This window comes from Molossus molossus, unplaced genomic scaffold (assembly GCF_014108415.1).
Source record: "Molossus molossus isolate mMolMol1 unplaced genomic scaffold, mMolMol1.p scaffold_m16_p_17, whole genome shotgun sequence".
Lineage (NCBI taxonomy): Eukaryota > Metazoa > Chordata > Mammalia > Chiroptera > Molossidae > Molossus > Molossus molossus.
In genome coordinates this window covers 56,144,703-56,170,986 of record NW_023425352.1, presented here as the reverse complement: position 1 = coordinate 56,170,986, position 26,284 = coordinate 56,144,703, and the positions used below count along the sequence as shown (strand labels likewise).

General features: G+C 45.5%; 2 protein-coding genes across 3 annotated transcripts; one reads left to right on the top strand and one right to left on the bottom strand.

Annotated features, from left to right (window-relative positions):
• The first annotated feature begins 673 nt into the window (after positions 1–673).
• On the top strand, positions 674–2,589 carry COMTD1 (catechol-O-methyltransferase domain containing 1). Of its 2 annotated transcripts, XM_036265615.1 has the most exons (7): positions 674–852; positions 984–1,102; positions 1,359–1,464; positions 1,552–1,670; positions 1,751–1,805; positions 2,054–2,187; positions 2,356–2,589. In XM_036265615.1, exons 1-7 carry the CDS (start codon positions 759–761, stop codon positions 2,506–2,508), a joined length of 780 nt encoding a protein of 259 aa, XP_036121508.1. In that variant the 5' UTR covers positions 674–758; the 3' UTR covers positions 2,509–2,589. The 2 variants fall into 2 exon arrangements, with proteins under 2 accessions (XP_036121508.1, XP_036121509.1); XM_036265616.1 differs by lacking the exons at positions 984–1,102; positions 1,359–1,464.
• Positions 2,590–4,832: 2,243 nt separating this feature from the next.
• Positions 4,833–19,174, bottom strand: VDAC2 (voltage dependent anion channel 2). Its single transcript, XM_036265666.1, has 10 exons — positions 19,057–19,174; positions 18,819–18,873; positions 17,617–17,685; positions 16,803–16,852; positions 13,000–13,152; positions 12,850–12,902; positions 11,650–11,877; positions 10,399–10,549; positions 7,584–7,641; positions 4,833–5,601 (listed from the first exon to the last, which is right to left on the bottom strand). The coding sequence occupies exons 2-10, from the start codon at positions 18,847–18,849 to the stop codon at positions 5,510–5,512; spliced, it is 885 nt and encodes a 294-aa protein (XP_036121559.1). The 5' UTR covers positions 18,850–18,873; positions 19,057–19,174; the 3' UTR covers positions 4,833–5,509.
• Between the last annotated feature and the right edge of the window lie 7,110 nt (positions 19,175–26,284).

The following is a 26,284-nucleotide window of genomic DNA, read 5'->3' as shown; positions in this document are numbered from 1 at the left end:
AGATCTCCTTCCTCCCCAAGATGTCATCACTCTAACCTATAATTGTAACAGAAGCTGGCATTTATTGAGCACCTACTGTGCGCCAGGCTGTGGAATCTGGTGCCATTTGCAATAAGACTGTGGTCCCATTTTCACTAAGGAAACTGAGGCTTACACTGGATGGATGGACCCAAGATCTCACACTCAGGTCTGCTTGGCACTCAGGATTCTAACTATGGACACCTCAGCACCCCCTCAATCTGACCTGCCTCAGGACTCCCCAGTCAACCTCTGGTTGTGTACCCCCAAACCGGACCCTTCACTCCTTCAACCTGATAGCCTTGGTCACCTCCCCCAAAGGCCTCCTCTGATTCTCTCAGTTCATTTCAGGAACTTTAATTTCTATCACTTTGTACTTGTTACTATCCTGTTACACCGACGGCCCACTCACCCTCCCACATATGCTCCAGGGGTCTCAGCAGAAGTGATAGTGATGAGGAAGAGGCATATCAAACTTTTCCTCCCTGACCCAGGTCCCCAGACCCTAGATGCAGGTCTTGCTCCCCGCCGGGCGAAGTTCCGAGCACAGACACCAGATGGCGCCCGGCTCTCTCTGGCCGGGTCTGCAGTAAGGCTATGCGGCCGCCAGATGGTGCTCGAGGACGTAGCTCCGCGGGCAGTGCGGGGACTAGACAGAACAAGGAAGGCCGGAGGGTCCGAGTGCGGTCCCGGTAGCCCGAGCGTAAGTGACCTTGCCACCGCAGCCTCCTGCCCGCGCCATGACCCAGCCCATGCCGCGGCTCTCTGTACCCGCCGCGCTGGCCCTGGGATCGGCAGCTCTGGGCGCCGTCTTCGCTACCGGCCTTTTCCTGGGTGAGTGGGAACGAGCCCGCGGGCGGGGCTGGGCGGGAGCAAAGCCCATGAATACCCGAGGCTGGCTGCGGCTAAGGCTCACCCCTGGCGCCCTGGAGTCCCAGGCCCTGACCCAGAACCGCCCTCGGCAGGGAGACGGTGCCCTCCGCGGCGAGAGAAGCGCCTGCTGCCCCCTGAGGACAGCCCCCTGTGGCAGTATCTGCTGAGCCGCTCCTTGAGGGAGCATCCAGCGCTGCGGAGCCTGAGGCTGGTCAGCAGGGCCGAGGGCGGGAACAGGCGCCCACTCCGGCCCTGCGACTCGATCCCCACGTGGTTGCGTGACCTTGGGCTGGGCGGGGACCCACTCTGGGTTTGCGCGCTCGGCCCATGCGCAGTGGGCGTTCCCTGGGAAGGGAGGTCCCTAGGCCACGCCCACAGGCACGCCCACGGCGGGAGTCCCGAACCTGGGGTGGGCTTGGGTGACTGGCCGAGCTGGTGCGACCCTCTCCCCGCCTGTACACACACAGCTGACTCTGGAGCAGCCGCAGGGGGATTCCATGATGACCTGTGAGCAGGCCCAGCTTCTGGCCAACCTGGCGCGGCTCATTAAGGCCAAGAAGGCGCTGGACCTGGGTAGGGCGCGCAGCCGCGATCACTGGGTGTCTAAGTCACTGGCCATTTCCCTACTGTGGCCTGAGCCAATCGTGTCCCTGTCCCCAGGCACTTTCACAGGCTACTCAGCCCTAGCATTGGCCCTGGCACTGCCCCCGGCCGGGCGCGTGGTGACCTGCGAGGTGAATCCGGGACCCCCGGAGTTGGGACGGCCCCTATGGCGGCAGGTGAGTGTCCCCCAGGGCCCAGCCACTCCACTCCCAGCTCCAGAAGGGACGTGCTGATTCTGACCCCATTCCTTCCGCAGGCTGAAGAGGAACACAAGATCGACCTTCGACTGAAGCCCGCACTGGAAACCCTGGGTGAGCACCGGTGTGGAAAGGGCCTTGGTGCCATTTCCCAAATAGGGCCATCGGGTGCAAGCTAGTGACCAGGTCCTGCCCTCCACTGCCCAGCTCCATGGAATGCGGCCACATGTAGGGTGGCAGGGCTGGCGTCCTCGAGACCGGAGTCCCTGAGTGGTCACAGCACCTGAACTGGCCTGGGCAGGGGCTCCAGCCACTGGGCCTGCAGGCTCAGCCACATCTGCCCCCCCTCCCCCCCTTGCAAGATGAGCTCATGGATGCAGGCGAGGCAGGCACCTTCGACATGGCCGTGGTGGACGCCGACAAGGAAAACTGCGCCGTCTACTACGAGCGGTGCCTGCAGCTGCTGCGACCTGGAGGCATCCTCGCCGTCCTCAGGGTAAGGGACAGACCTGTGCCCCGCCCCCAAGGCCCCACCCAGTACTCGTGTAAGCTCCTCCCTCGAGGTTTCCAGGCCTTTCCGGGCTCTAGTCTTCAGTTCTCCCTGCCTCCTGTTCAGGTACCTCCCTTGGGGGCCCCGCCCCCATGACGCCCCGCCCCTCCACAGGTCCTTTGGCGCGGAGAAGTGTTGCAACCCCAACCGCGAGACCTGGAAACGCAGTGTGTGAGAAGCCTGAACGAGCGCATCCTGCGGGACGCCAGGGTCCACATCAGCCTCCTGCCCCTGGGCGACGGCCTCACCTTAGCCTTCAAAATCTAAGAGTGGCCCTAGCGATGGCCTCTTTGGAGGGGACCTGGGAACCCCAGCGACCAACCCTGAGTTTTAAATCTGTCAATAAAGTGGGTCCTAGACACAGTCTTCTGAGCTTCCATAAGGCACTGAAGTTGGGTAGGGAGAAAAGGCCCTGCACAGGGCAGCTTCTTCAGCAAATGGGAGCCTTAAGGTTAGCTGTACTTCCCCTCCTTGGCACAGTCCTGAGGGCCCTGGCCCCAGGGATGTGACCTGACCACATGCAATTGGACAGAGGACTCAGCTCCTCGGGTTTGCCTCTACTCCATAGGCCCTGAGGGCTAGATGCTGGGTAGAGCCCACCTTGGGCTCCCGCCAACATTTCTTCCTAGGAGGGTAAGTAAATGAAGTTCAGACCCAGTGCAGCTGGGACTAGTGGTCAGGCCTCCAGGGGAGTAGGTTATGCCAGTTCAGCAGGCCACTTGCCCATGTTCCCACGTTATCAGCTTGGCCTCCCCTATGTGAACTAGGCAACCTGACTTAGACATGAGGACCTCGAGGTTGACGTAAGTGTATCCTGGGTGGGATCACTGGCCAGAGGTGTGAAGCAGACAGTGGGAAACCAACCGTATGGCAACTTTTAACAAGTGCCCAGAGGAAGAGAAAGGCTTTCCAGCATCATCTGAGTGGAGGTGGAGAGGGAGCCAGGTGCTTTACATTTCTTGTTTAAACCTCCCCAAATCCTGTAGGAAGATGTCCACATCAGATGACGGTTAGGCTCAGGTATTAAGTATTCTTTCCACTAACTACTCAGGCAGAAAACAGCTTCAGCCTACATTAGTTAGGTTTTGCTACCACCTGGTTAGGCCCAGCTGGTGAAATGCACCTAGAGGCTGCTAGAAGCAAAGCCACAGGAGCCCACAGGTGGCAACTTTTGTAATCCTACAGGTCCTGGAACATACCCAGAGTATCATACAACTCAGACGCTGGCTGTATCCTCTCTCCCCACTCAAAAATGCACATTAGGATGCATATGGATGAACAGGTCCTATTTTCTCTACATAGATCCATGACAAACCGGTAACTCACTTGTGCCACACGTTACAGCTATGGTTACACCCAGTCCAGAGTACTGCACCACAACTCCAGCCACAGCATGAGGGAGGGCTACCAGTTAGTCAAGGGACAGCAGGCCATCTCGGGGCACATGTTGCCAGGCCCAGTAACCAGGTTTCCTCCCCGCCCCCCTGAGAACCACCGGCGGTTTAGGACTTGGCTGGTCTACCTCGTACTTATGTATCCCGCAAGCACAAGAGGTGCTTTCATAGACTACTTTTCCTGTTTTTCTTCCTACCTAGCAGTTATGTCCTGATTCAAATAAATTGGTTCGAATTCCATGCCTGGCCAGTGTGGCTCAGTGGTTGAGCGTCAACCCATGCGCCAAGAGGTCACTGGTTCGATTCCCAGTCAGGGCACATGCCCAGGTTGTGGGCCCGATCCCCAGTGGGTGCATGCAGGAGGTGGCCGATCGATGTTCTCTCTCATTGATGTTTCTCTCTCTCCCTCTCCCTTCCTCTCTCTAAAATCAATAAAGAAAAAAAAAAATCCAACTTGCTGCCATTAAGTCATGTGTGTCTGATTCACATGCGCCATTCCTGCCAGTCCTTCAGGACAAACAGACCATAAGGAGTGTTTGTGCCGCCCCCCCCCCCCACACACACAATACACCTGTGTGGGAGCTTACTTAGACTTAATTTCTCATCACACTGGTGACCAGGAAATTTTCAGCAAGTATCACTTTTTGGGCAATGAGTCTCAAAGTCCATTTTACCTCTTCTATCAGACTTCACACTGTACTTATATTAGGAACTGTATTAGGAATTTGTTGAACAAATCTCCCTTCTCTAACCTTTGTTCCCATCCTTCAAACTAATCCTCGCCATCAAAAACACTTGCTTTCCTACTTTTCCAACCAAAATTACCTATTAATTTCTATCATTCAGCCCAAGTCTAGATGAAGGCCAAGAACCACATAAACTGAAGGTGCTGCCACTGGTCCCAAACTCAGGTCCCAAGCTTTTCAGTCAGGAAAATGAGTAATGACTTCTCCTGGACCCATGTATCCCCTCAGAGTCCCTCTGATCTGGAAACTGTCTACACTCACTTCATTTCCCTACACCTAGTCTCATCCCACCTACCCAGGGCCTCGTTCATATTCTGCAGCGACAACTCGCAGGGGTGTGATGTGTGTATATAAGTTTCTAGCACCACCCTTCATCATTTACTCTCCAACCCTTCCTGAGGTTGACAGTGATCCAATGTAATTTTGCACAAACGTACAAGTTGAAGCTGTAAAGGCAAATATCTTTACTTTATTGTAGTCTAAAAAGCTCGTGGAGTTATTCTAGGGACAGAGAAGTTTGTGGCACAGGTTTTGGTAAAGAGCGAAGTGCTCACTGCGAAAAATTAAATATTAGCTAGATAACCAGGGAGATTGACCCTATCTAGCAAATTTTTAACTCTGCACATACTTGGAGTCATTAATTATGTTTAGTTGGTTTATTCATAATTTGTCATGTTTTAGGATACCAAAAGTGATTCTAATGGTGAATTTAACAAAAACAAAACAAAACAAAAAACAAAATAAATTTAACCTCATCTTAAATCCACTGATCCAGTTCATTCAATGGCAATATTCAATGTTAAAAGGAACATAAAAACAAACATGCACACAATTGCACAGTTTTCATAAAGGTCTATTTCATTATTGGTGGGTAGCACATTTAACAGTTAAATACATTAAATAATGTATAGGTGACTGCACGACTGCAGCATTGGTAACTAGACAGATAACCAATTCAACTAGAAACCAGCTAACAAGTAACTGTCTACATATTTAAAACACAGCTCTTGTTTAGCTCATTCTTTGTTTTGATCACCTTCTTGGAGGGTAAAAACCTGCTGGTCACACTGGAAATATATTAAGGCCAAATCTTCTGATATCCATTCCCAGAGGTTGCTTTCAGCTGGATTAAGCCTCCAACTCCAGGGCAAGCCCAAGTTTGTGGCCTCCAGCATTAATGCTCTTCCCATCTACCAGAGCAGACAGTGTAAGCTTCACACCTGTAAACAAAAGCAGACAAACATGTCAATCATGAAACAGCTCATGAAGAGTTTGCAGTCTTTTAACAACTCTAGAGCCTGCCTGTCACTTTTCCTCAGCCTGTCAGATGACCTATTAGTGCCAGCCACCAGGGGGCACTTGGGAGCATCTGAGATACCAGAGAGAATTCTGTTGGCACCATCCCGGGGAAGACATCAAGTTACAAACCATAAAAATGTTAATAAAGTACAAAGTGCTCTAGAAAAATGCAATAATGTTCAACATACTATCAGACTAAAAGACCATAACTGGATCCTAGAAAGGAAAAACTATAATAAACATTTTGAGCCCAGCCAGTGTGCTTCAGTGGACGAGTGTAGTACCAAGGACTGAGGTCCCAGTTCAATTCCCAGTCAGGGCACGTACCTGGGTTGTGGGCTCAATCCCCAGTAGGGGGCGTGCAGGAGGCAGTTGACCAATGTTTCTCTCTCACATGGATGTTTCTACCTCTCTCCCTTCCACTCTCTCTATAAGAATCAAAAGCCCGGCCGGTGTAACTCAGTGGTTGAGCGTCAACCCATGCACCAAGAAGCCTCTGGTTTGATTCCAGGTCAGGGCACATGCCCAGGTTATGGGCCTGATCCCCAGTGGGGGACACACAGGAGGCAGCCAATCGATGTTATCTCTCTCTCCCTCTCCCTTCCCCTCTCTCTAAAAATCAGTAAAGAAAAAATAATTTTTAAATAATCAATAAAAAACATATTTAAAAAAGGAAACATTTTGAGGACAAGTGGGGAAATCTGAATAGACTACAGTACATACTAAGTATTATTAATGTTAAGTTCCTTAGCTGTGACAATGGTATTGTAGTTATAAAGAAAAATGTCTTGCTCTTAGGATATGTATGTTAGGGCTGATATGTCTACATGTCTGTAAAACACATGTTTAATTCATAAGGGCACAGGAAAAAAATGGTTATGTATACAGACATGGAATGATAAAATAATGTGGTAAATGTTAGTAATTGGTGATTGTGGGGAAGGCATATGGGTATTCATGGTACAGTTCTTTAGGTTTCAAAATAGTCAAATTAAAAAGTCTGGTGAGCCCTGGCTGGTTTGGCTCAGCGGTTAGAGTGTCGGCCTGCGGTCCAGAGAGACCCGGGTTCGGTTCCCGCTAAGGGCATGTACCTCAGTTGCAGTTTGTCCTCAGCCCTGGTTGGGTTGTGCAGGTGGCAACCACTCGAAGTGTCTCTCTTACGTCGATGTTTCTCCCTCTCTCCCTCCCACTCTATCTGAACAAAAAATCGAAAGGTGTCCTCAGGTGAAGATAAAAAAAAGTCTGGTGAAAAATCCCTATTTGGAGGAGGTAAAAGTTCCGAGTGCCTTAGAACCTCACCATCCAAATGGTGGTTCAAGAACCAGCAACACTGGCACCACCTAAAAACTTGTTAGAAAGACAGAACTCCTCATCCTAGACCTGTAACAACAGCATCTGCATTTTAATAAGATTCCCCAGGTGACTGATTCATGCACACACCGAAGTTTGAGAAGTAATGCTGAGAAGACACAGCAAGGTTCAAAATACTGTATAAATGAGATTACAGAAACCGAACCACCAAAGCAATGAGTAAACTTTGAAGAAATAAAAATTACTATAAGACATTTCAGATACAAGTGAGGAAAGTGAATAGAGAATGGATATTAGAAAAATAATATGGCATCACTGTTAATTTTCTTAGGAGTGATAACGGTATTGAGTTATGCAGAATAGGAGAATGTTATTTTAAGGGGAACTTGCTTAAACATTACGGGTCTTAAATGCTTAAGTTCAACAACCCAGAAAAAAAATAGAGAGAAAAAGGAAATTTTAGCAAAAAGTAAGTATGTGTTCACTATACTCTTCTGTCAATTTTGTGTGACTGAAAGGTTTGCAAAATAAGAAATGAAAACTGATTTTTAAAACACTATCAGAAAAACCCTACTTTATCAAGAATACTTACCAGGCCTCAGAGTCTGAGTGTAGCCCACTCCGATTAAACTAGAGTTGTTGACTTTTGCCTAAAATAAAGAGCAAAAACTATTAAGAAAACTTTTTGAAATGAGACAAAGTCCCCACATGTTTCTCTATCATGCAATTATAGTGTTCAGACCTTTTAGTCATATAATAAAATGTAATACTATTATTTAGCCAACCAAAAACCAGGTGCCACTTAATTCTTGTCCATTAAACTCCAAGTCACACTGTCTGGACACAATACTCATCATATCTACTGGAATGTGTCTACAAACACCAAACTATCCACACAGCAGAAGAGCCTCACCATTCTCCTAAGAATAATTCTTGTGGAGTCTAATCAAGCAAAAATAAACCACGACAAAATGTGGCTAACTGGAGTCCCCTGGGCTCACTAGCTATGACACCCACAGCCCTGAAGTGTGGGATGTGAAGTTTAAATTCATGACTTTGCCCTGGCTGGTTTGGCTCAGAGGTTAGAGCGTTGGCCCATGGACCAGAGAGAACTGGGTTCAGTTCCTGCTAAGGGCACATACTTTGGTTTGTCCCCTGCCCCGGTTGGGGTCATGTGGGTGGCAACCACTCAATGTTTCTCTCACGTGATGTTTTTCTCTCTCTTCCTCCCTCACTCCCTCCCACTCTATCTCAAGATAAATGCAAAAATGTCCTCAGGTGAGAATTAAAAAAGAAAAAGAAAAAAAGATTGACTAAATAGCCCTGGTCAGTTTGGCTCAGTGGTTAACAGCTTTTGGCCCTCGGACCACAGTCGCAGGTTCGATTTTGGTCTAAGGGCACGTTCAGATCCCCGGCCCTGGTCGGGTTTATGCAGGAGGCAACCAATCGATGTGTCTCTCTTGCATCAATGTTTCTGTTTCTGTTTCTCTCTCTCCCTCCCCCCACCCCTCTCACACTATCTGAAAATCAATGGAAAAATGTCCTTGGGTGAGGATTAAAAGAAACAAAGATGGACTAAATCCTTTACCTCATATTCTCACCTCTCATTAATGCCCTGGATCTTGGCTGTAAGTAACTAGACTACACATGAGAAGATGTTCCAATGGAGCATCTTTGCCAGCCCAGGTTCCTGCCCAACATGCACAATTCTACTGTTTTAGGATTTAGTCACAGACCTTCAAGGGCTGAAGGGAACCCAGGAGAACAAGACACGGTAAGTAGCTCCATTCTCTCCCACTACTAACATCATTAAGCCTAGGTTGCTCTTTGCTCTTCAGCATTTTGAGTGCTATGGTGAAAGGTAACTAAAAGCCCGAGTTCAAAACCGACTTGGAAATGATTTGATGTCTACACTTTTTTACAAAGTGTAACATCAAAACAGCCCAATCCAGAGACAGAAATAATGTTAACTATACAGGCAAAAGTCACATAAATGGCACTTATATTCAGCAGGCACTACAGCCGAATCCTCATGAGCCACCAATGACCATCTTATGCCCGACAAATCTAAGAGCCTCAGAAACTGGATTCAAGTTCCTACTACTTTAGGAATCAACCATGAAACTGATGTGGCATTAAGCAATGCTGTGGATGATGCCTTGGGTGGGAAACGCTAGATGCTGTGTGAATCCTGCTACGGTGCAATTAGAAACAGAAGGAAGCCCTGGCTGGTCTGGCTCAGCGGTTAGAGCGTCGGCCTGTGGTCCAGAGACCCGGGGTTCAGTTCCCACTAAGGGCATGTACCTCGGTTGCAGTTTGTCCCCAGCCCTGGTTGGTTGAGCGGGTGGCAGCCACTCATGTGTCCCTTTCACATCAATGTTTCTCCCTCTCTCTCCCTCCCACTCTGTCTGAACAAAAAATGGAAAAATGTCCTTGGGTAAGGCTTAAAAAAAAAAGAAACAGAAGGAAAAAATAAATGAATCACTGGTTACATCTGTGCTAAGATAAAACAAGGTTGGGGCTAAAACTTAACTGCCTAAATTATCAAAATACTGTCCTCAAGAATGAAGATTACTTTATGTAACAAATAATTCTCCCGGAAGGTTTAACCTTCTTTCATTCCCTGTATTTTGGGTACAGGCAGTCCCTGACCTGTAAACAACTGACACACAGGAACAGCTGCTGATCTGCCTGAAATTGGAGCCAACTCTTCTATACCCTAAGATACTGCACTCCCTCCTACCCCAACACACTATGACTGAAGGAAGAAAAAGCCTACAGACAGGACTAGGGCGGCCATCCAACCCAGCTAACCTGGGATAAGGGGGAGTCCTTGGGATGCAGGACTTTCAGTGCTAAAGCTAGGATAGGTCTAGGCAAAGCAGGATGGGTTAGCTGGTCACCCTAGATGGGAAGGAAATCAAAAGACATGCAGTTCTATCCTGGCTCTACACCTCCCTTCTATCCCTTCCTAGTAGCAGTTTAAATCCTTTCCCCAAGTTTTGGTTTCAACTACAAAATGTCATGTATGCCACTGAGTGCTGAGATCTGAAGATATTTTGTAAACCATAAAAAGATAAAGTCAAAGTATCAATTGAAGTACACACTCCGCAGCAGGAATGAGAACTGCCCAGGATCCAAAACACTGGCTTCCTTGGGCTTAGTTAGACAGGCTTGGGGCTCAGGGTTACTATTTATCACTTTTGAGGCTAAACTACTGGGCCTACATATCAAACTTCTAACACTGTCTCCATAAAAAAGCAGTATTCAAAGTTCTAATCCCAATCTGTGTGTAAACTGGGGATAGTGTGAACCACAGTTCACATTCTCAACATAATTCAATATACCCAAAGATCAATTCCCACAACCAAAAAACACATTTATTCTAAACCCACAGTAATACTCACAGAAATGGAAGCCGTGGGATCCAACTGATATTTAGCTGCAATGCCAAAGCGAGTGCAGTTGGTACCTGAAGTCCAAGCAAGATTTACTGAAGTGTCAAGATCTTCACATACTTTCTGATAAATTGAGCCTCCAAATTCTGTCCCATCGTTGCTATAAGATATTTTAAATTAATAAATCTAGAACAGACAATGTAATATGTCTAAGGCACTAGGTTGATACTGTAGTAGCAGTACATTTAAACAAATGCTATTGCTCACATGGGTCTCTAGTGTTCCACTGAAATTTTTCATTTTAAAAGGTCTTTTCCCAACCTATATCCAAAAACAAGGATTGATCAAATAAATCTAGTGGAATAACAAGCCACTAACAATCATGTTGCAGAATATATAATGCTATAGGAAAATTATAAAAATGTACTAAGGTAAGGGGGGAAAGGGTTATAAAACACCCTTTTCAGTATATATTTTACGTATATACATATATAAATAGGCAAAACACGAAAACATTAACAATTAACAAAGATTACATACCTACATGGTAGGATTATGGGGAATTTTTGGTTTTCTTCTTTGTACTTCTATTACTCACAAACGCATTATTTTGTTATAAGGGAAAAATTATTTTTCAGACCTTTTGACATATACATCTAATTTGGGTTAAAAACACCATACGTTTCAAGCAATCCTATCAAATCAGCACCTCACACATCACAGACAAATAAGCCAAATAAATGCACTGATAGAAACTGGCAATGTCTTAGCCTCTTCTAAAATACAAAGCACATCAAGCCTTGCGTGAAATGAACACTTACTCTCTCAGCACCAAAAGTCAGACTAACATTTTAAACTATTCACTTTTGATAAACACCCTAGAAATGCCCAAGGATGATCTCTTTATGTTAAGAGAAATCTTTTAGGTATGACCTAGATTAGTAAGAAATGACAGGAGCCCTGGCAGGTTTGGGTCAACGGTTAGAGCATCAGCCTGTGGACCAGAGTCTCAGGTTTGATTCCAGTCAAGGGCAGGTACCTCAGTTGCAATTCAGTCCCCAGCCCTGGGAGGGGTCATGCGGAAGGCAACCAGTCAATGTGACTCTCTCACATTGATGTTTCTCACTCTCTCTCCCTCTTTTCCTCCCACTCTATCTGAAGATAAATGGAAAAATATCCTCAGGAGGATTTAAAAAAATAATAAATAAAAAACAACAGGAGTATCAACATCATCCTGAGGTCTTATATCATCATACTCACACATTAGTGTGTAGCTGGAAGTCCCCAGTCCTGTAGCCCACTGCAAAGTTATTCCTTGTCAGCTTTGATTTGGCACTGTCAAAAGTCATCTGGTATCCAGCAAGCCAGCCCTCATAACCAAAGACAGCTGAACCATGGATTGCAGGTCCCGCAAAATCAAAGTCAACATCACAACCAAGGTTTATACATTCCCTCTTGTAAGAAGACTTGATTTTACCACTTTTCTTTCTGGAAAAAGAACAAACTGACTTAAAACTGATGCCAATGTAAAAGATTTACATAACTTTGCACAGAGGGCACAAAACACACTTAGATAAACTGCAGTATAACTGGAATAAAAAAAGTAGCAGGATAGTCCTAAGAGGCAGAGAGAGAGGGAGAGAGGGAGAGTAGGGGAGAGGGAGGGGGGAGGGAGGGAGAGAGAGAGAGAGAGAGAGAGAGAGAGAGAATGAATGTGTGTGTGGTGTCTTAAAGGGTGTTTGCTGGTTTCTGTCCTAAAAGAGCCACATTTAATACCAGTCTCTGCAGGTGACACTCATGATCTCCGCTACTCAAACTAATAATCACTGGACCTGGTTTCAAACAATAATTCAGAAAGGATATTCAAGTAGAATCTGCAGACATTCGTGATTATTTCTGGTATCCTATTCATCGTTCATGAACTGATGGCCACTTTATGAAAGATGCCGGGAGTAAGAGGAAATCATCACAACCCAACTAGAAGAGGGTATTTCATTAACAAGGATCAAATTGATCGCTTAGTAATGGAGAAACCAACAGACACTACCTCCATGTGATCTTACATTAAACCTGGACTTCTTTGGGTCTTTGGGCCTTTTTAAAGTCTCCTGACCATTTTTAAATAGAAATAAATTCTGGCTTTAAAAAATAATAAAATAAAAATGAAAAATATATATAGCCCATGAATTAAAAGACAAAGACACATGGGATAACTAGACCGCCACCATCACAGGAAGCCTGCTTTGCATAACTGGCAATCGGTCACAAAAGCATTTTTAAAACGTGTTAATTACCTAAGCTGCCAATGATAGCAACCATAGTGTTCATGCTCCAAAGCAGAAACAGAACTTTGCCACAAGGCAACTGGGTAAGATATCAAACAGGAAATATGCATCTTTCCTAAATATACAAAAGAGGAATGCTTGTGAATTTAAAGCAGATAAAAATGTCCATGCTTACCCTGTGTTTGGTGAAAAGGTGGTATCAAATGTCAGTTTCAAGCCTTGACAAATCTATGTTGAAAGAAAAAGAATGTTTGCAGCTTTATTTCCTTTTTGAAATACAAAAATAAAATAATTAATACTAAAAAGCACATGTTCAAAATATTACCTGGTCTTCAATTGCGATTTCTGTTCCCAGAGTGTTATCAGTGTTCCATTTCTCTGTGAAAGTCAGACCATACTCACACCATTTATATTTGGTCTCCAAGGTCCCAGTGACTTTACCAGTGTCTGTATTAGATGAACCAGATGTTGAGAATTCCTATTAAGACAATAAATAACTTCATGAACTTTCTCATAAGCATTTAAGAATCCACTGCTCCCCAGCCGGTATGGCTCAGTAGTCGAGGGTCGACCCATGAACCAAGAGGTCCCTGATTCGGTTCCTGGTCAGGGTATATGCCCAGGTTGTAGGCCTGATCCCCAATAGGTTGCAGGCCTGATCCCCAGTAGGTTGCAGGAGACAGCTGATCAGTGTTTCTCTCACTGATGTTTCTTTCGCTCTCTCCCTCTCCTTTCCTCTAAAAATCAATTAAAACAAATTAAAAAAAAAAAACCCATTGCCTACCTTACACACACACACACACACACACACACACACACTCTGAAACAGTAACTTCACTAATCCTTTTTTCTAACTTGCCGAATCGAATATTCCTCCCCTCTGCTACTCAGTATATACAAGAGTGAGAAAGTAGCCTGTAAATTACTGCTACCTTACTTACAGCTGACATTTCCAACCAATCACAAGTTAATCTGTATCTAATGCTCAAGTAAACAAACTGTACATTTTTCAAGGAAAGGTCTACTAAGGTGATCTTATTTAGGATTCAAAAATAGATGTGGGGGGAGAAATGTTTTGACACTGTATCCAATCTATCTGGTCTTGAATATTCAACACTAAATAAGTCACTATGGTTATCACAGATCCCATCATTACAATCAAAGTTTATAATTAGAGATACTCTATTTATTACAAAATGTTTCCTTGAAGTCCTTAAAGGGAATGTATCCCACTGTAGGAATTCATGCCATAAATCAATAAAAGATTGTTTTTCTAAATTCTTAGGTAATCGCAATATTCTGTTTCTGTGAGATAAAAAGGATCTTCATCAGGTTTCATGCCTTTCCAACCACCTTTTACATTCTCATTAAAAGGGGGGTAGGGGGAAGTTGGGGGAAGGACTTATATAGATTTACTCTATACTTGGTTTGTATCATGCATAATATAAACTATATTATGTACAACAGATTATATTAGTAGAAAAAATAATCTAATACAGGGATCAATTTGAAGTACATTATATAATTGTACGTTTATAGCAAATATAAATAATTTGCAAATCCTTAATTGCAAACCAATTAAAAGGGCAGGCATAATATGGAGGAGGACTTATCTGAAATTTTAAATCTGCTACAGATAATCCAGAAATCTAATAATCTTTCAGATTCAGTATTCAGGCAGGCAATTGAAATCTTCCAAGATAAAACATTAAAAAGCCCTCTGAGGATTCTGATTCAAAATTTGTCCACTAATAATGGCTTTGGCCACTGGAAAGCCACTTCAAAAACAGCTGGTTTGAACTACTAAGAAGAGAACTTCGACCTGAAATTGTGATACCTGCAGAGGAAACATCAGAAACTGTGCAAAAGGACAAAAAGCCAATCACCCTTCACTTAGAAAACAGAACATCTGTCCAACTATTGCCCCGCAGTGAAATAGACTCAAAAGCCTTAGGTCTTGTACACAATCTTCTGAAATTAAATGTTCTTATTAACAGGAATTTTAAATCTAAGCTTGGTACTCAATGTCTATACTAAAAATCATTGGTATTGTGATAGGAAAGAACACTGGATGCAAAATTAGGAGTCCTGACAACAAAATTAGTAAATTTGTTATTTACTAAATGAACAGCACTGAGGAAGACATTTAACTTTTCTGGGACTTGGTTTACTCAATTATAATAAAATCTAGCTCTACAAGATTAAGCTAAACTGACACTGTGAACATTTTCATGTCCTCTACACAAAAGGAAAGCATTACTAAAACTATATGGAGCATATCCTTCTAGCAGATACTTGGAATGGGGAAGTGTATGAGTAGCTATTTTTACCCCTCAGTGACAATGATTAAAGATTCTTGAGGCCCTACCCACTGCCATCCATCAACCCATAGATTAAGAGCTCAAGACACAAAACCAAGATCACACAGTGGAACCAAAACTGGGCCACGTAACACTACTGGTGGAGCTTAGACCCTTCACTTCATCACCAGACATGTAGGCGTCTATGTTCTGAGGTGGCCTGTATATTTCTGCAGTTTAAATGAGAAAACAGAACCAGCCATTAATGGGACTTACTTGGGGACAAGTACATATCACAACATCAGTACCATACTTTGGAAACAAAAATTACTACAATATATATAATCCAACTCCTGTACATCCTTCATGGTCTTAAACCTAATTTCATAGATTTTCCTTAACCCTGTGTACAATAAGCCCCTCCTTTACAACAAAGATTTTGATGTTATCAAACAATTTAGTTCTAGATATACTTCTCTAATTGTTCCCCAGTTTAAATTTTATTTTGTCTCTCCAACCAGCAAATAGGTTCTTTAAACACAAAAACTGAGTCTTACTTTTTTTAGGAGGCCTTTTGAGTTTCAACAAATACTAAGCAAGTGTTTATAAGGAGCCTCAGTATGTTAAGGGTGGAAACACAACAAAATAAGCACTAAGTCACTGCTCTGAAACCTGTTACATTAAATAAACAAATCACTCAACCACAATGAATACTCAGGCTTCCTTCCAGATCAAAGACATGACAAATATAAAACCCCAGAAACCCAAGTCTAGGCACTAAGAAACTACAATACAGTTCATTTTAATACCAGTTACATGCACTAAGAAAATTAACAACTACAGCAAGAATTATCAAAATGACCAACGATATTCAATGTGTATATAATATACCCATCCCCCAAACAATCTCAAAAAATATTTTAGAGGAAGAAAACAAATTACACAAAATTTAAATTTTACTTTACTCCCTTTGAGAGAGTTTGTTAAGGAGAATCAAGACATCAAATACCGTAATATTAACCTCTTTAAAAATACTCAAATCAACCCACTCTGAATTCACAAAACACATGTGGAAATCTTCCCCAAGGAGGGCTGCTAGAATATGACCATTATATACGTGATTAGTACACTCAAATTAAGAGTTACTGTGATGAACAAAACAGACCCAGAGACATAGAAAGAAGTACAGTTCAGACTAACAGACATCAGAGAAGGGGGGCGGGGGATGGATGAGATAAACCAAAAAACTTATGTGTGTGTATGTATAACCAATGGACATAGACAAAAATGCTGGGGGTGGGGGGGAGGGCTGGAGGGGTGTATGTGGGGGGGAGAAACATCTGTAACAAAAACTAGTTAAAAAAAAAAAAAAAAAAGCAAGCAAGCAAATAGAGGCCACAGATCAGCTGTATAAATATTTACAAGTTATAAATCAAACAAACAAGCTGTTAAATAAAATGTGTATCCTAAAAAAAAAAAAAAAAGTTACTGAATACTTTTATGCCCAGAATTCTTAATAGGCATTGAAAGAATGGGTTATAAAAAAGTGTAACAGGTTCCCTGCCTTTGAGCTTATGATCTTACTGAGTAGAATCCCACATGACCAGCATCAGTATTTACCGAGTTCTTTGTGAATACAAAGTAATATGGCAAAAGACCACATGAAAAAGGACCAAAGCCAAATAAATCAAGTTATATGCAACTCCCTTGAAATAAAATTAATTTGTCTTTTCTTTACAATAAAATGGGTAGACATCATTGCTTTATTATAATGGTACAAAATTATATAAAGGCTCATCAGAACTTAGATTTAGATATCTTAACTCACCACACCACTGCATGACTTTGTTTTCACGTCCAGTTTCACCAACCCAAAACCTTGAGAGCAAATTATAACAAAATGACTCTTTTGTAAAATAAATGCATACCAATAGTTGACTATACATTTTAAAAAATCAAGAATTCACATATTGGAGGAGATTAAAATGTAACTTGAAACACAATACTTAAAGAAAACTTTTAAATTATTCTATGTAAATTTACATGTAAAAAATAGAATACCTCTGCAGCTTTGCCTAGTGTTTTGGTGTATTATCTGGCAACAACAAAACTTTCAAACCACTTTAAAACCTAAAATCAGAGAATCAATTCAAACCTCAGAATAGCCAATAGTTTATTATAATAGACATTTAGACCATTTACCCCAAAGGTATTATCTCCCCTTGGGATTAATAATCTAAATAACAGGGGAATAATCTATAGTAGAAAGGGGGTTTGGGAGGGTGAACCCAAATCTTTAAGGGAAAAAATTCACCTGAAAAAGCCCAACAAAAGCAAAACAGTAATAATAGCAGTAATAATCTAGCCAATGAAGGCCTAAACTACATCTGAAAGAAATGAAAGCACAGCTGTTTCTTAAATGTAAAATCCTTGAACTACAGCTTGAAAATACTGGAGAAAACTGTGATGAAGGGTGATGTGGATGGTTACAGAACTATTTTAACAAATTTTATCTAAAATGTATACAGTAAAATAATTGATGCAGCAAGACAATTACAATTTGAAGAAATTAATCATTTCACTAAGCAATCCAAACACATTTTCACTTCTGATCTAAAAAAAAAAATTTTTTTAATTCTTACCAAATCCTTTGTTGAAAATATCTCTGGCAGCTTTGCCAAGGTCAGCATATGATGGAGGAATACACATTGCTGGTGGAAGGAAACATTACAGTGTTAATGTGCCTGTTCTCCACTGTCTGTCCAAGAACTAGATTATGACTCACCGCTTTCTTTGCTATCTTTAAATTCAAGTAGTCCCATAAAAACAAAACAAAAAAGAAATAAACCGAAGCAGTCCAATTTGTTGACATGTTTTTGATACCACCAGAAATTATAAAACTGTACTCTATCAACCCATGAAGTAGTTATTACCAACAAAGGCTTATTTCTAAAAACGATAACCACAGTAAGTTACTATACAAACGTGGGAAATTCCTTCCAAAACAAAAAAAAAGACGTTCTATTCCTAAATTTATAGTGCCTATACCCTCACCCCCTAGGACAGGACTAATACAAAGAATCAAACACATATACATAAATATCTATTACAGCCTTACAGATACATCTGCCAAAATTCACCAGAATGGACTGATTTAATCAAATGAGATAAAGAACCTAAGACAAGGTCCTCTCCCCCAATATATCCCTTAGTATCCCCACTGAGGTCAAAATTGGCATTCTGGAGTAAGAGAAAGGTACATAATACTTTGGGAACTTAAAAATTGGAACTTAGAAATAATACAGTTATTTATGTTCCACTCAAGTGTCTACATCAAATAAATAAAAAATGGCACTTTAAACATATTAATATGATACTACAGTCCTCACCCAATGCCACGCGGTTTAAGGACAAGCTATCTGAGCTCCTACCACCAGCTCATTCATTCTACAAAAAGCGTCCACGCCCTTAGGAGCACGTGTAATGACCTTGCGCGCTCACAGGGGAGTTACTACTTCCTCTAAAAAGAGACTGAGCCAATCCTCCAAAAACCGAAGTCAACAGTTAATAACGACTGGCTTTTAACGTCGTCAAAGACATCCAAAGGCTGAAGATAAATGCAGCCACAGACCAACTCCCCGGGCCTAGACCCTTTTATCCAAAAGTGAGCAACCCAGCCCCTCCTCCGCAGAGCAAGGGGTCCAGACAGGTGCATGACTACCGAGAAGGGCGAACTTCCAAGTCCCTGGAGAGGCGGGGGAAAGAAGTTGCGGTTATCTGGTCCACAGGCTTCGACTCCCCGCACCCCACCGCCCCATCCCGCAGAGGTCCCTACTCCACTTACGCCGCGCGCAGCTCTGTCCGTAGGTCGCCATGGCGAGGCCGCGGGAAGAGGTGATCTGCGGAAGGACAAGAAGGGCGGTCAGCGGTGTAAGAAAGGCTTCTCAGACCGAGAGGGGAGAGGGGCCGCGGGGCAGCGCGGCCATCTTAGGGAGCCAGGGCGGACCCCGAGTCCCGCTCAGGCCTCCGGCTGGGCCGCCCGGGCCTAGGCCCCAGGTCTGAGGGAGGCGGAGCGGCGTTACCTATTGGTCTCCTGGGGGGGCCGTCGCCGCCGCTCCGCTCGCAGCTAAGGCCGCTCGGCTCGCTCACGGTCGGGCTGCGGCTGCCGCGGCTGGAGGGCGAAGTGAAGGAGACACCGTTCCGCCCGCCGCAACCCTGTCCTCCCCCCTGCAGGACCCCGCCGCTGTCCCCGGGGCTGTCTACCGCGCCTGTCCCCGCGGCGCCGCCCGCCGCCCACTCCCACCTGCTCCGGAACGGCCACGGGGACCGACGGCACCCCTGCGCCCCGGGTGGGCTGCCTCGGTCAGTCGGCGGAGGCCGGAAAGGCAGAAGCTGGAGGACCTCCGCTCAGGCAGCGTCGAGGACAGCCCCCGAAGCGAGGGGGCGGGAACGGCGGATGTAACGCGGTGGGCCCCGCGCGGGCGGGAGAAGGGGCGGAGGCCCCGCGCGCGCTCGTCATGGGCGGGTCGGGGCGCTAGGCGCGTGCCCGCGCGCGGCTGGGCGCGGCCGTACACTCGGAGGGTCACGTACAACTCTCCAACACCCTTTCCGGGCTGGTGGTTCCCAAACCCTGCAGAGAGCCTAGGGTTAGCGTGTCTGCAAGGAGTCAGCCGAGCGTTATCCCCATTTGCCCTGACCAACTGCAACGTGCGCTTCTGCAACAGTCGCTCCCTCTCCAGACCCAGGAAGAAATGAGTGGGCACAGAGGCACCACCTCCAGCCCCTGGCGCCCTCCTTTCCTCCATCCGCCTCCTGAGGCAGTACACTTTCCCTTGCTGGGCGAGGCTCTCTAGGGCTGCCCCTCCCTGAACAAACTTGAGCAAGTCTCTGGGTGCCCCGCCCCTTTTCCTCGCTCACGCCCGAGGGATCCTCTTCTGCCGCCGCCTCTCGGTTTAGCGTGGGGACTGCTTCGCACGTGGACGAAACCGGAGCTGGCGTGGTGAGGCTCGCCTGCTACACAGGTTAGGAGTCGTGCTGACCAGGCGTGAGAACGCTTCACCCACGCTCCCTGGGTGTGCAGAAAAGTGAAGGGAGCCTTCTTATGGGATAGAAATGGAGTCAACTGAGGCTCCAGAATCAATTGCCAGTCTCAGCAATTTATCCCCTCTGGACCCGTTTTCTCATCCATAAAATGACAAGTTTATATTAGATGAAGTAGGTTTTTTTTATTATTATTATTGTTGACAGTATTACAGATATCCCCCTTTTTTCCCTCCTTTGCCCCCAGATGAAGTGGTTTTTAATTGCTATTCAGCCATAGTCTATGAAAGCATCCCCCCCCCCCCATTCCCTCTGGCCCCTGAAAGCCACCTGTGTTCAAATGTTGCCAAGGTTCCACCCTCCTCCTCCTCAACCAGGAAAAGGAGAGCTTGATAGGCTTCTGCATCCAAGCCCAGGTTACGGCTGCCGTGGTGGATTGCCCTCCCATGAGCGAGCCCGGTCAGCAGTCTTGCTTGGTCATGGTAGAGACTATTTGTGTAAAAGGTGAGAGTAGAATCTTGGCTCCTAAGAGTTCAGGCACCAGAAGAACTGATTAATTCTGTCATTCAAGCTCAAACAGGTTAGTCTGAAATCAGCCCGGCTGGGCAGGGAGCAGGTCTGCTCTGGCCTATGTTTGATGCTATTGTGAGGCTAATAGCAGAGATTAGCATCCCATCCCAACTGGAGCATAACGCACCACCTCCCAGAAAAACCTAGTCTCCCCTCAGTCACCTCCATTACCCGCAGTCGGGTGTATTCACATTGTGAACTACAGCTGTCCTCCCTTATCCTTGGTTTCACTTGCCGTGGTTTCAGTTACCTGTGGTCAAAGGCTGTCCGGAAGTATTAAATGGAAAATCCCAGGAATAAACAATTTCTGTTTCTGTTTTGTTTTGGGGTTTTTTTATCCTCACCCAAGGACATTTATTTTTGCATTTATCTTCAGACAGAGCCGAAGGGAGAGAGGGAGGAAGAAAGAGAGAAACATTGATGTGAGCAAGACACATCAACTGGCTGCCACCCACACGGGGCCGGGGACAAACTGCAACTGAGGTACATGCCCTTAGCGGAACCAAATCCGGGACTTTCTGGTCTGCAGGCCAACATTCTAACCGCTGAGCCAAACTGGCCAGGGCGAAATTCATGTTTTAAATAGTGTGCTGTTCTAAGTAACATGATGAAATCTCACTCCTTTCTCACTACACACACACACACGCTCCATGTGAATCATCTCTTTGTCCCACCTGTCCGTGTTCAGTAGCCATCTTGGTTATCTGATACATTGTCATGGTATAGCAATGCTAGTATTCGAGTCACCCTTATTTTACCTAATAATGACCCCAAAGCACAAGATTAGTGATGCTAGCAACTAGGTTATGCCAAAGAGAAGCTATAAATTGTATATATGTATAGGAAGAAAACAGTATATATGGGGTTCAGTGCTTTCTGTGGTTTCAGGTATCCACTGGGGGTCTTGGAACACATCCCCTGTGGATAAGGGGTGTGGACCAAAAAAAGGGTTCTATGGAAAGTAATCTCACAGGGTGATCTGATCATAAATGCCTAACTGGGCAGATCATGGTAGGTACTCACACCCCAGGCACATAACTTCCCTAGAAAAAAGTTTACCTTTGCCTTAGCAAGCCTTGTCCACTGTTCTTATACATCTAGGTTTTAACACACCTTTGAAATGCCAGAAGTAATACCCCTCAAGAGAAATAACCAACCCAAAGAGAGCACATAATCTTGTTAACCATCCAATAATCCAATCACCACCTTGCTTTCTCCCACCTTCATGTAATCATCTTTAAAGTCCATCCTTAATTTCAAATATCTAAAAGAAACTGCAAAAGTGTTATTTTCCAGAACATTTGAGATCTTGCTTCCCGGCAATTGTCATCAGTTTTTATTCCAATAAACTTATAAACATTCTCCATGGGTTTGGATGTTCTTACATCAACTGTAGCTGTAGCTGTTGCATTTTTAATCCCCAGAGAATTTCACTTTGCCACAGAACACTGACCTAAGGATTCACTTTCTACAAACCCAAGGAATGTACATAATTTCTAATAACCAAGAGAAGAATCCTGGCAATTTATTTCAAAGTCAGATTCAGTAAATACGTATATATAGGTAGTTATGTCCAAAGCCCATTAGACTAAAGCAGCATCACCTGTGTCACCTACAGGGCCAGCAAAGTCCATCCAGATGCAGTTCCTGCTCTCAAGGCACTTACAGTCAAGTGTGGTGTGGTGTCAAGAACTGGGAAGGGCCCTGGCTGGTGTGCCTCAGTTGGTTGCACCGGTTCGATTCCCAGTCAGGGCACATGCCCAGGTTTCAGGTTTGGTCCTTGTCAGGTTGTGTATGAGAGGCAACCGATCAATGTTTCTCTCTTTCTCCCTTCTTCTCTCTCTAAAATCAATAAAAATGTATTTTTTAAAAGCTAGGAAGGGCCCAAGATTTTACCCTACTCTACCTGCATGCTTAGCAAGTAAGCCTGCCATGGTTTCACAGGTTCATAGGTTCAAGCAGAAGACGGAGACTGGAAGGTCAGAAACAAAGGGTTTTATTACTAGTGGCACAACAGAAAGCATAAACTTCATGCTCAAATCAGCTCCCCTTACCCTCTGTGCTCCACAAGGGTGATGCAGACCACCTGTGACTCAGAGGGAGACAGTAGTATACTTGTCAGGAAATAAAATCTGCCTTCTGCCCTAGAGGGAGACACTACCTCTGGCTCCTAAGACAGTTTGAGATCAAAACTGTTACAAGGCCTGCAGAAACACCATGGAGAACTGTCCCACACAAAGGATGGGGAATTCAGCAGTTGTCAGTACAATGCCAAACATGAGCACACCGAACTGTGGGCACGGTCAGAATGAGGAAACACACCAAAGTTTGAAAGTAGGGCTTGTCAAAATGGAAGAGGCAATAGATCAAGGATAGAAAGGTGAAATTCCAGAGCAAGGCATGTGCAAAGCCATACCAGGGCCTTACGTGGCTAGAATCGTTTGGAAGCCACAAGTCAGCTGGAAAAACCTATTAGGTTGAGAGATTAGTCTAAAGATGTTGGCTGGAGTCAAATCCTGAAGGTCCTGAAGTGGCAAGTAAAGAGGACTCCGGGGTGGCTACGAGCAACGTTTTTTTTCTTTTGCTCTTTTGCTTGTTTGTTTAGGTTTTTCTTTGGGGGGGGTGAGAAACATTTTTTTTTATCCTCACCTGAGGACATTTTTCCATTTTTTGTTCAGATAGAGTGGGAGGGAGAGAGAGAGAAACGTTAATGTGAAAGGGACACATCGAGTGGCTGCCACCCACACGACCCAACCAGGGCCAGGGACAAACTGCAACCGAGGTTCGTGCCCTTAGCAGGAATCGAACCCGGGTCTCTCTGGACTGCAGGCTGATGCTCTAACTGCTGAGCCAAACCGGCCAGGGCGAGAAACATTTTTAACTTGAGCAACTAGGACAAAGGTTCCACTCATTTGGGAAAGGCCACAGTGTGAAAGAGAATGATTCAATTTCAGGTAAGTATGAGGAACTAGGGGTCAAACGTAAAGGGAGTTGTCCAGTCGGCAGTTATGAAATGTAAGCGAAAGGTCTGGGTTGGAGACATAATTTTAGTCTTAATTATGAAAGATGGGCATATTAAAGTCAATGAGAGATGGGGCAGGAAAAAACCGGCAGAAGCCTGAGGAGCATTGGTGTTTCGGGGGAAGCAGCAGAGGAGCTACTGAAGAAAAGTGGCAAACACTGGTCGGAGGCTGAAGGAAACCCTGGAGGCGCCTCTCCTGGAGGCCAAGCAGAGAGCAGTGGGTGGAGGCGGCCTGCTCAACCGCCCGTGGCCTGGGGAGCAGTCCAGTGAGGACGAGACAGAGTATTAGTTACTATTACTTAATGGCTTAAAACAATAAGTATTTTATTATCTGAAAGTTTCTCTGGCCTGGCCAGTGTCGCTCAGCAGATTGGGCATCCTCCCATGGACTGAGAGGTCCCGATTCGATCCCTAGTCAGGGCACATGCCCAGGTTGCAGGCTCAATCCCCAGTAGGGGGCGTGCAGGAGAAGCTGATCAATGTTTCTCACATGGATTTTTCCATCTCTCTCCCTTCCTCTCCCTTTTTTTTTTTTTTTAAAGTTTCTCTGGGTCAAAAATTAGGGAATGGATTAGCTGGGTGGTTCTGGCTCAGGGCTCTGTGAGGCTGCAGTGAAGAGGCTGGCTGGGGCTGTATTCTCCTGAAGGGTCCACTCCCAAGATGGCTCTTGCCTGGCTCCTGGCAAGAAGCCGCAGTCCCCACCACGTGGATCTCTCCACAGGGCTGCTCGAGTGTCCTCAGGATATGGCAGCTGTCTTCTCTCAGACCAGGTGATCCGAGAGAGAGAGACTGAAGCCGTAATGTCTCCTGTGCTCAAGCCTCAGAAATCATGTCTGCCTTATGCTATTGGTTGGAAATGAGTTACTAAAACTAGTCCACACTCAGGAGAGGAATTAGGCTCTACCTTTGGAAAGGCGTGTCAAAGAATTTGTGGATACATTTTAAATCACCACAGTCAATGCTCTGGTCACATTATTTACATTTCTCCTATTCAGAAAATACACTAACTCCCTCCCCAAACCTGCAGCCTTCATTTATAGCATCAGTAAGAGGCTTCTCGGGTGTAGTTCCTTAACTGCTCAACACCTACAACTGCTCTTGATCTGAAGGCCTGTGCACTACAGGGACGAGCTGTATCCACACACATCCACACATCTGACACACACGGGTGAGAGGCACAGGATAACTGCTAAAGGCACCCCTGGTCAAGGAGGGGGGAAACAGGACGTACACAGGAGCCCGCAGCAGTTCTGAAATTTAGCCAGGCAAAACCCGCAGGTTCTTTTACAAGGACTCAGTCCCATACCTGTCTGTGCAAGATGAGGTGCCCTGACCGGTATGGCTCAGTTGGCTGGGTGTTGTCCATGCACCAGGAGGTTGCCAGTTGGATTCCCCGTCAAGGGCACATGCCCAGGTTTCGTGCTCAATCCCCAGTGGGGGACATGAGGAGGCAGCCAATCAATGTTTCTCTCTCTCTCCCTCTCCCTTCCTCTCTCTCTCTCTCTCAAAAAAAAAAAAAAAAAAAAAACTATTATTAAAAAGAAATGAGGTCCCAGGGGGAGAGCCAGCCCTAGGTATACATTCCTCCTCTTCCTTCCCCAAGCTCTGTCCCACAATGTTAAGCCCAATGTTGAGCCCACACATCCAAGCTGCATCCTCCCCTCACGTACACACGCTCCTGGACACCATGGGCTCCGAGGTGTGTCACTGGCGGTTCCATTCATGCTCAGGAGAAAGGACTCTGGCAAAGAAGTCCAGCAGGTGCTAGAAGCAGGCTCAGAACTGCTTCAAAAGGGAAGACTGAGGTCTTCTGTACCCAGATATGGAGAGGTGGGCATGGGCATGGTGGGTATGTTCCCTGGGCCCTGCAGACTCCTCGCCCTGTGGAATAGGCACAATCTGAGAAGAGTTAGAATGGGGCCCTCTAACTCTATTGCCCAAGTCTAAGAGCAATACTGGATCTAAGGCCTGGGAACCTTCATGCAAATGAGACAAACATTGAGATGAGATGAGAGAGGACTGTAAGCTGTGGTTATGGTTAGAATGTGAGGTGCTGGGATGTAAGATTTAGCGGTGGAGCATTCTGGGTGGCGAGTCGCCATGAGCAGGTGGAGTGGAAGTGAAGATCCCTGGAGATGAGTAAGGCTAGGACAGGTGAGGCTAGGTTGGTGGAGCCGCCTCCTGCACACCCAATACACAATGGTGGGATAGGTTCTGCTCGTTTCCAGGGATACTGAAGTCACTAGGGTAACAGGTAGACAGGAAAGCTGTGAGTCAGGTGCCAAAGTCCAAAGGGAACACAGGGGAGTGACTGGGACGCTGGTCATAAAGGAGGACAACAAGCAGAGGATGGCAGAACCGAAGGCATGAACCCCAAAGGAGGGTGGAGGAGTGAAGAAAGAGGCCACCCTCCCCATTCCCAGGTCCAGCCTTCGGCTTGGGGAGGGTGCGCGGGACCGAGCAGTCTTCCCTGGATCCAATATCCACAGGAACGGGCAGTTTTGCTAAGGCGAGGAGAGTGAGAGGGCATTCAGCGGTGAGACGGAGGATTTAGGGTAGTTCGTTCACAACAGAACGAGGTCCTAGAGGGCACCGCAGGATAGGGCGGCAGGGAGGGCAACAGTGGGAGAACAGATCGGGAAGAAGGAAGCACAGACAGCATTGGGGTGAAGACCGAG

Bases quoted from the DNA above. Each gene is read 5' to 3' on its own strand.
- COMTD1 (XM_036265615.1), top strand. From the start codon at position 759: ATGACCCAGCCCATGCCGCGGCTCTCTGTACCCGCCGCGCTGGCCCTG. The intron at 1,103-1,358 runs GTCAGCAGGGCC...GTACACACACAG, and splicing joins CGCTGCGGAGCCTGAGGCTG to CTGACTCTGGAGCAGCCGCA. The intron at 2,188-2,355 runs GTAAGGGACAGA...GCCCCTCCACAG, and splicing joins GCATCCTCGCCGTCCTCAGG to GTCCTTTGGCGCGGAGAAGT.
- VDAC2 (XM_036265666.1), bottom strand. From the start codon at position 18,849: ATGGCGACCTACGGACAGAGCTGCGCGCGGC. The intron at 10,550-11,649 runs GTGAGTATGATG...AATATCTTATAG, and splicing joins TTCCAGCTACACACTAATGT to CAACGATGGGACAGAATTTG. The intron at 5,602-7,583 runs GTAAGTATTCTT...TTTTGTTTACAG, and splicing joins CACTCAGACTCTGAGGCCTG to GTGTGAAGCTTACACTGTCT.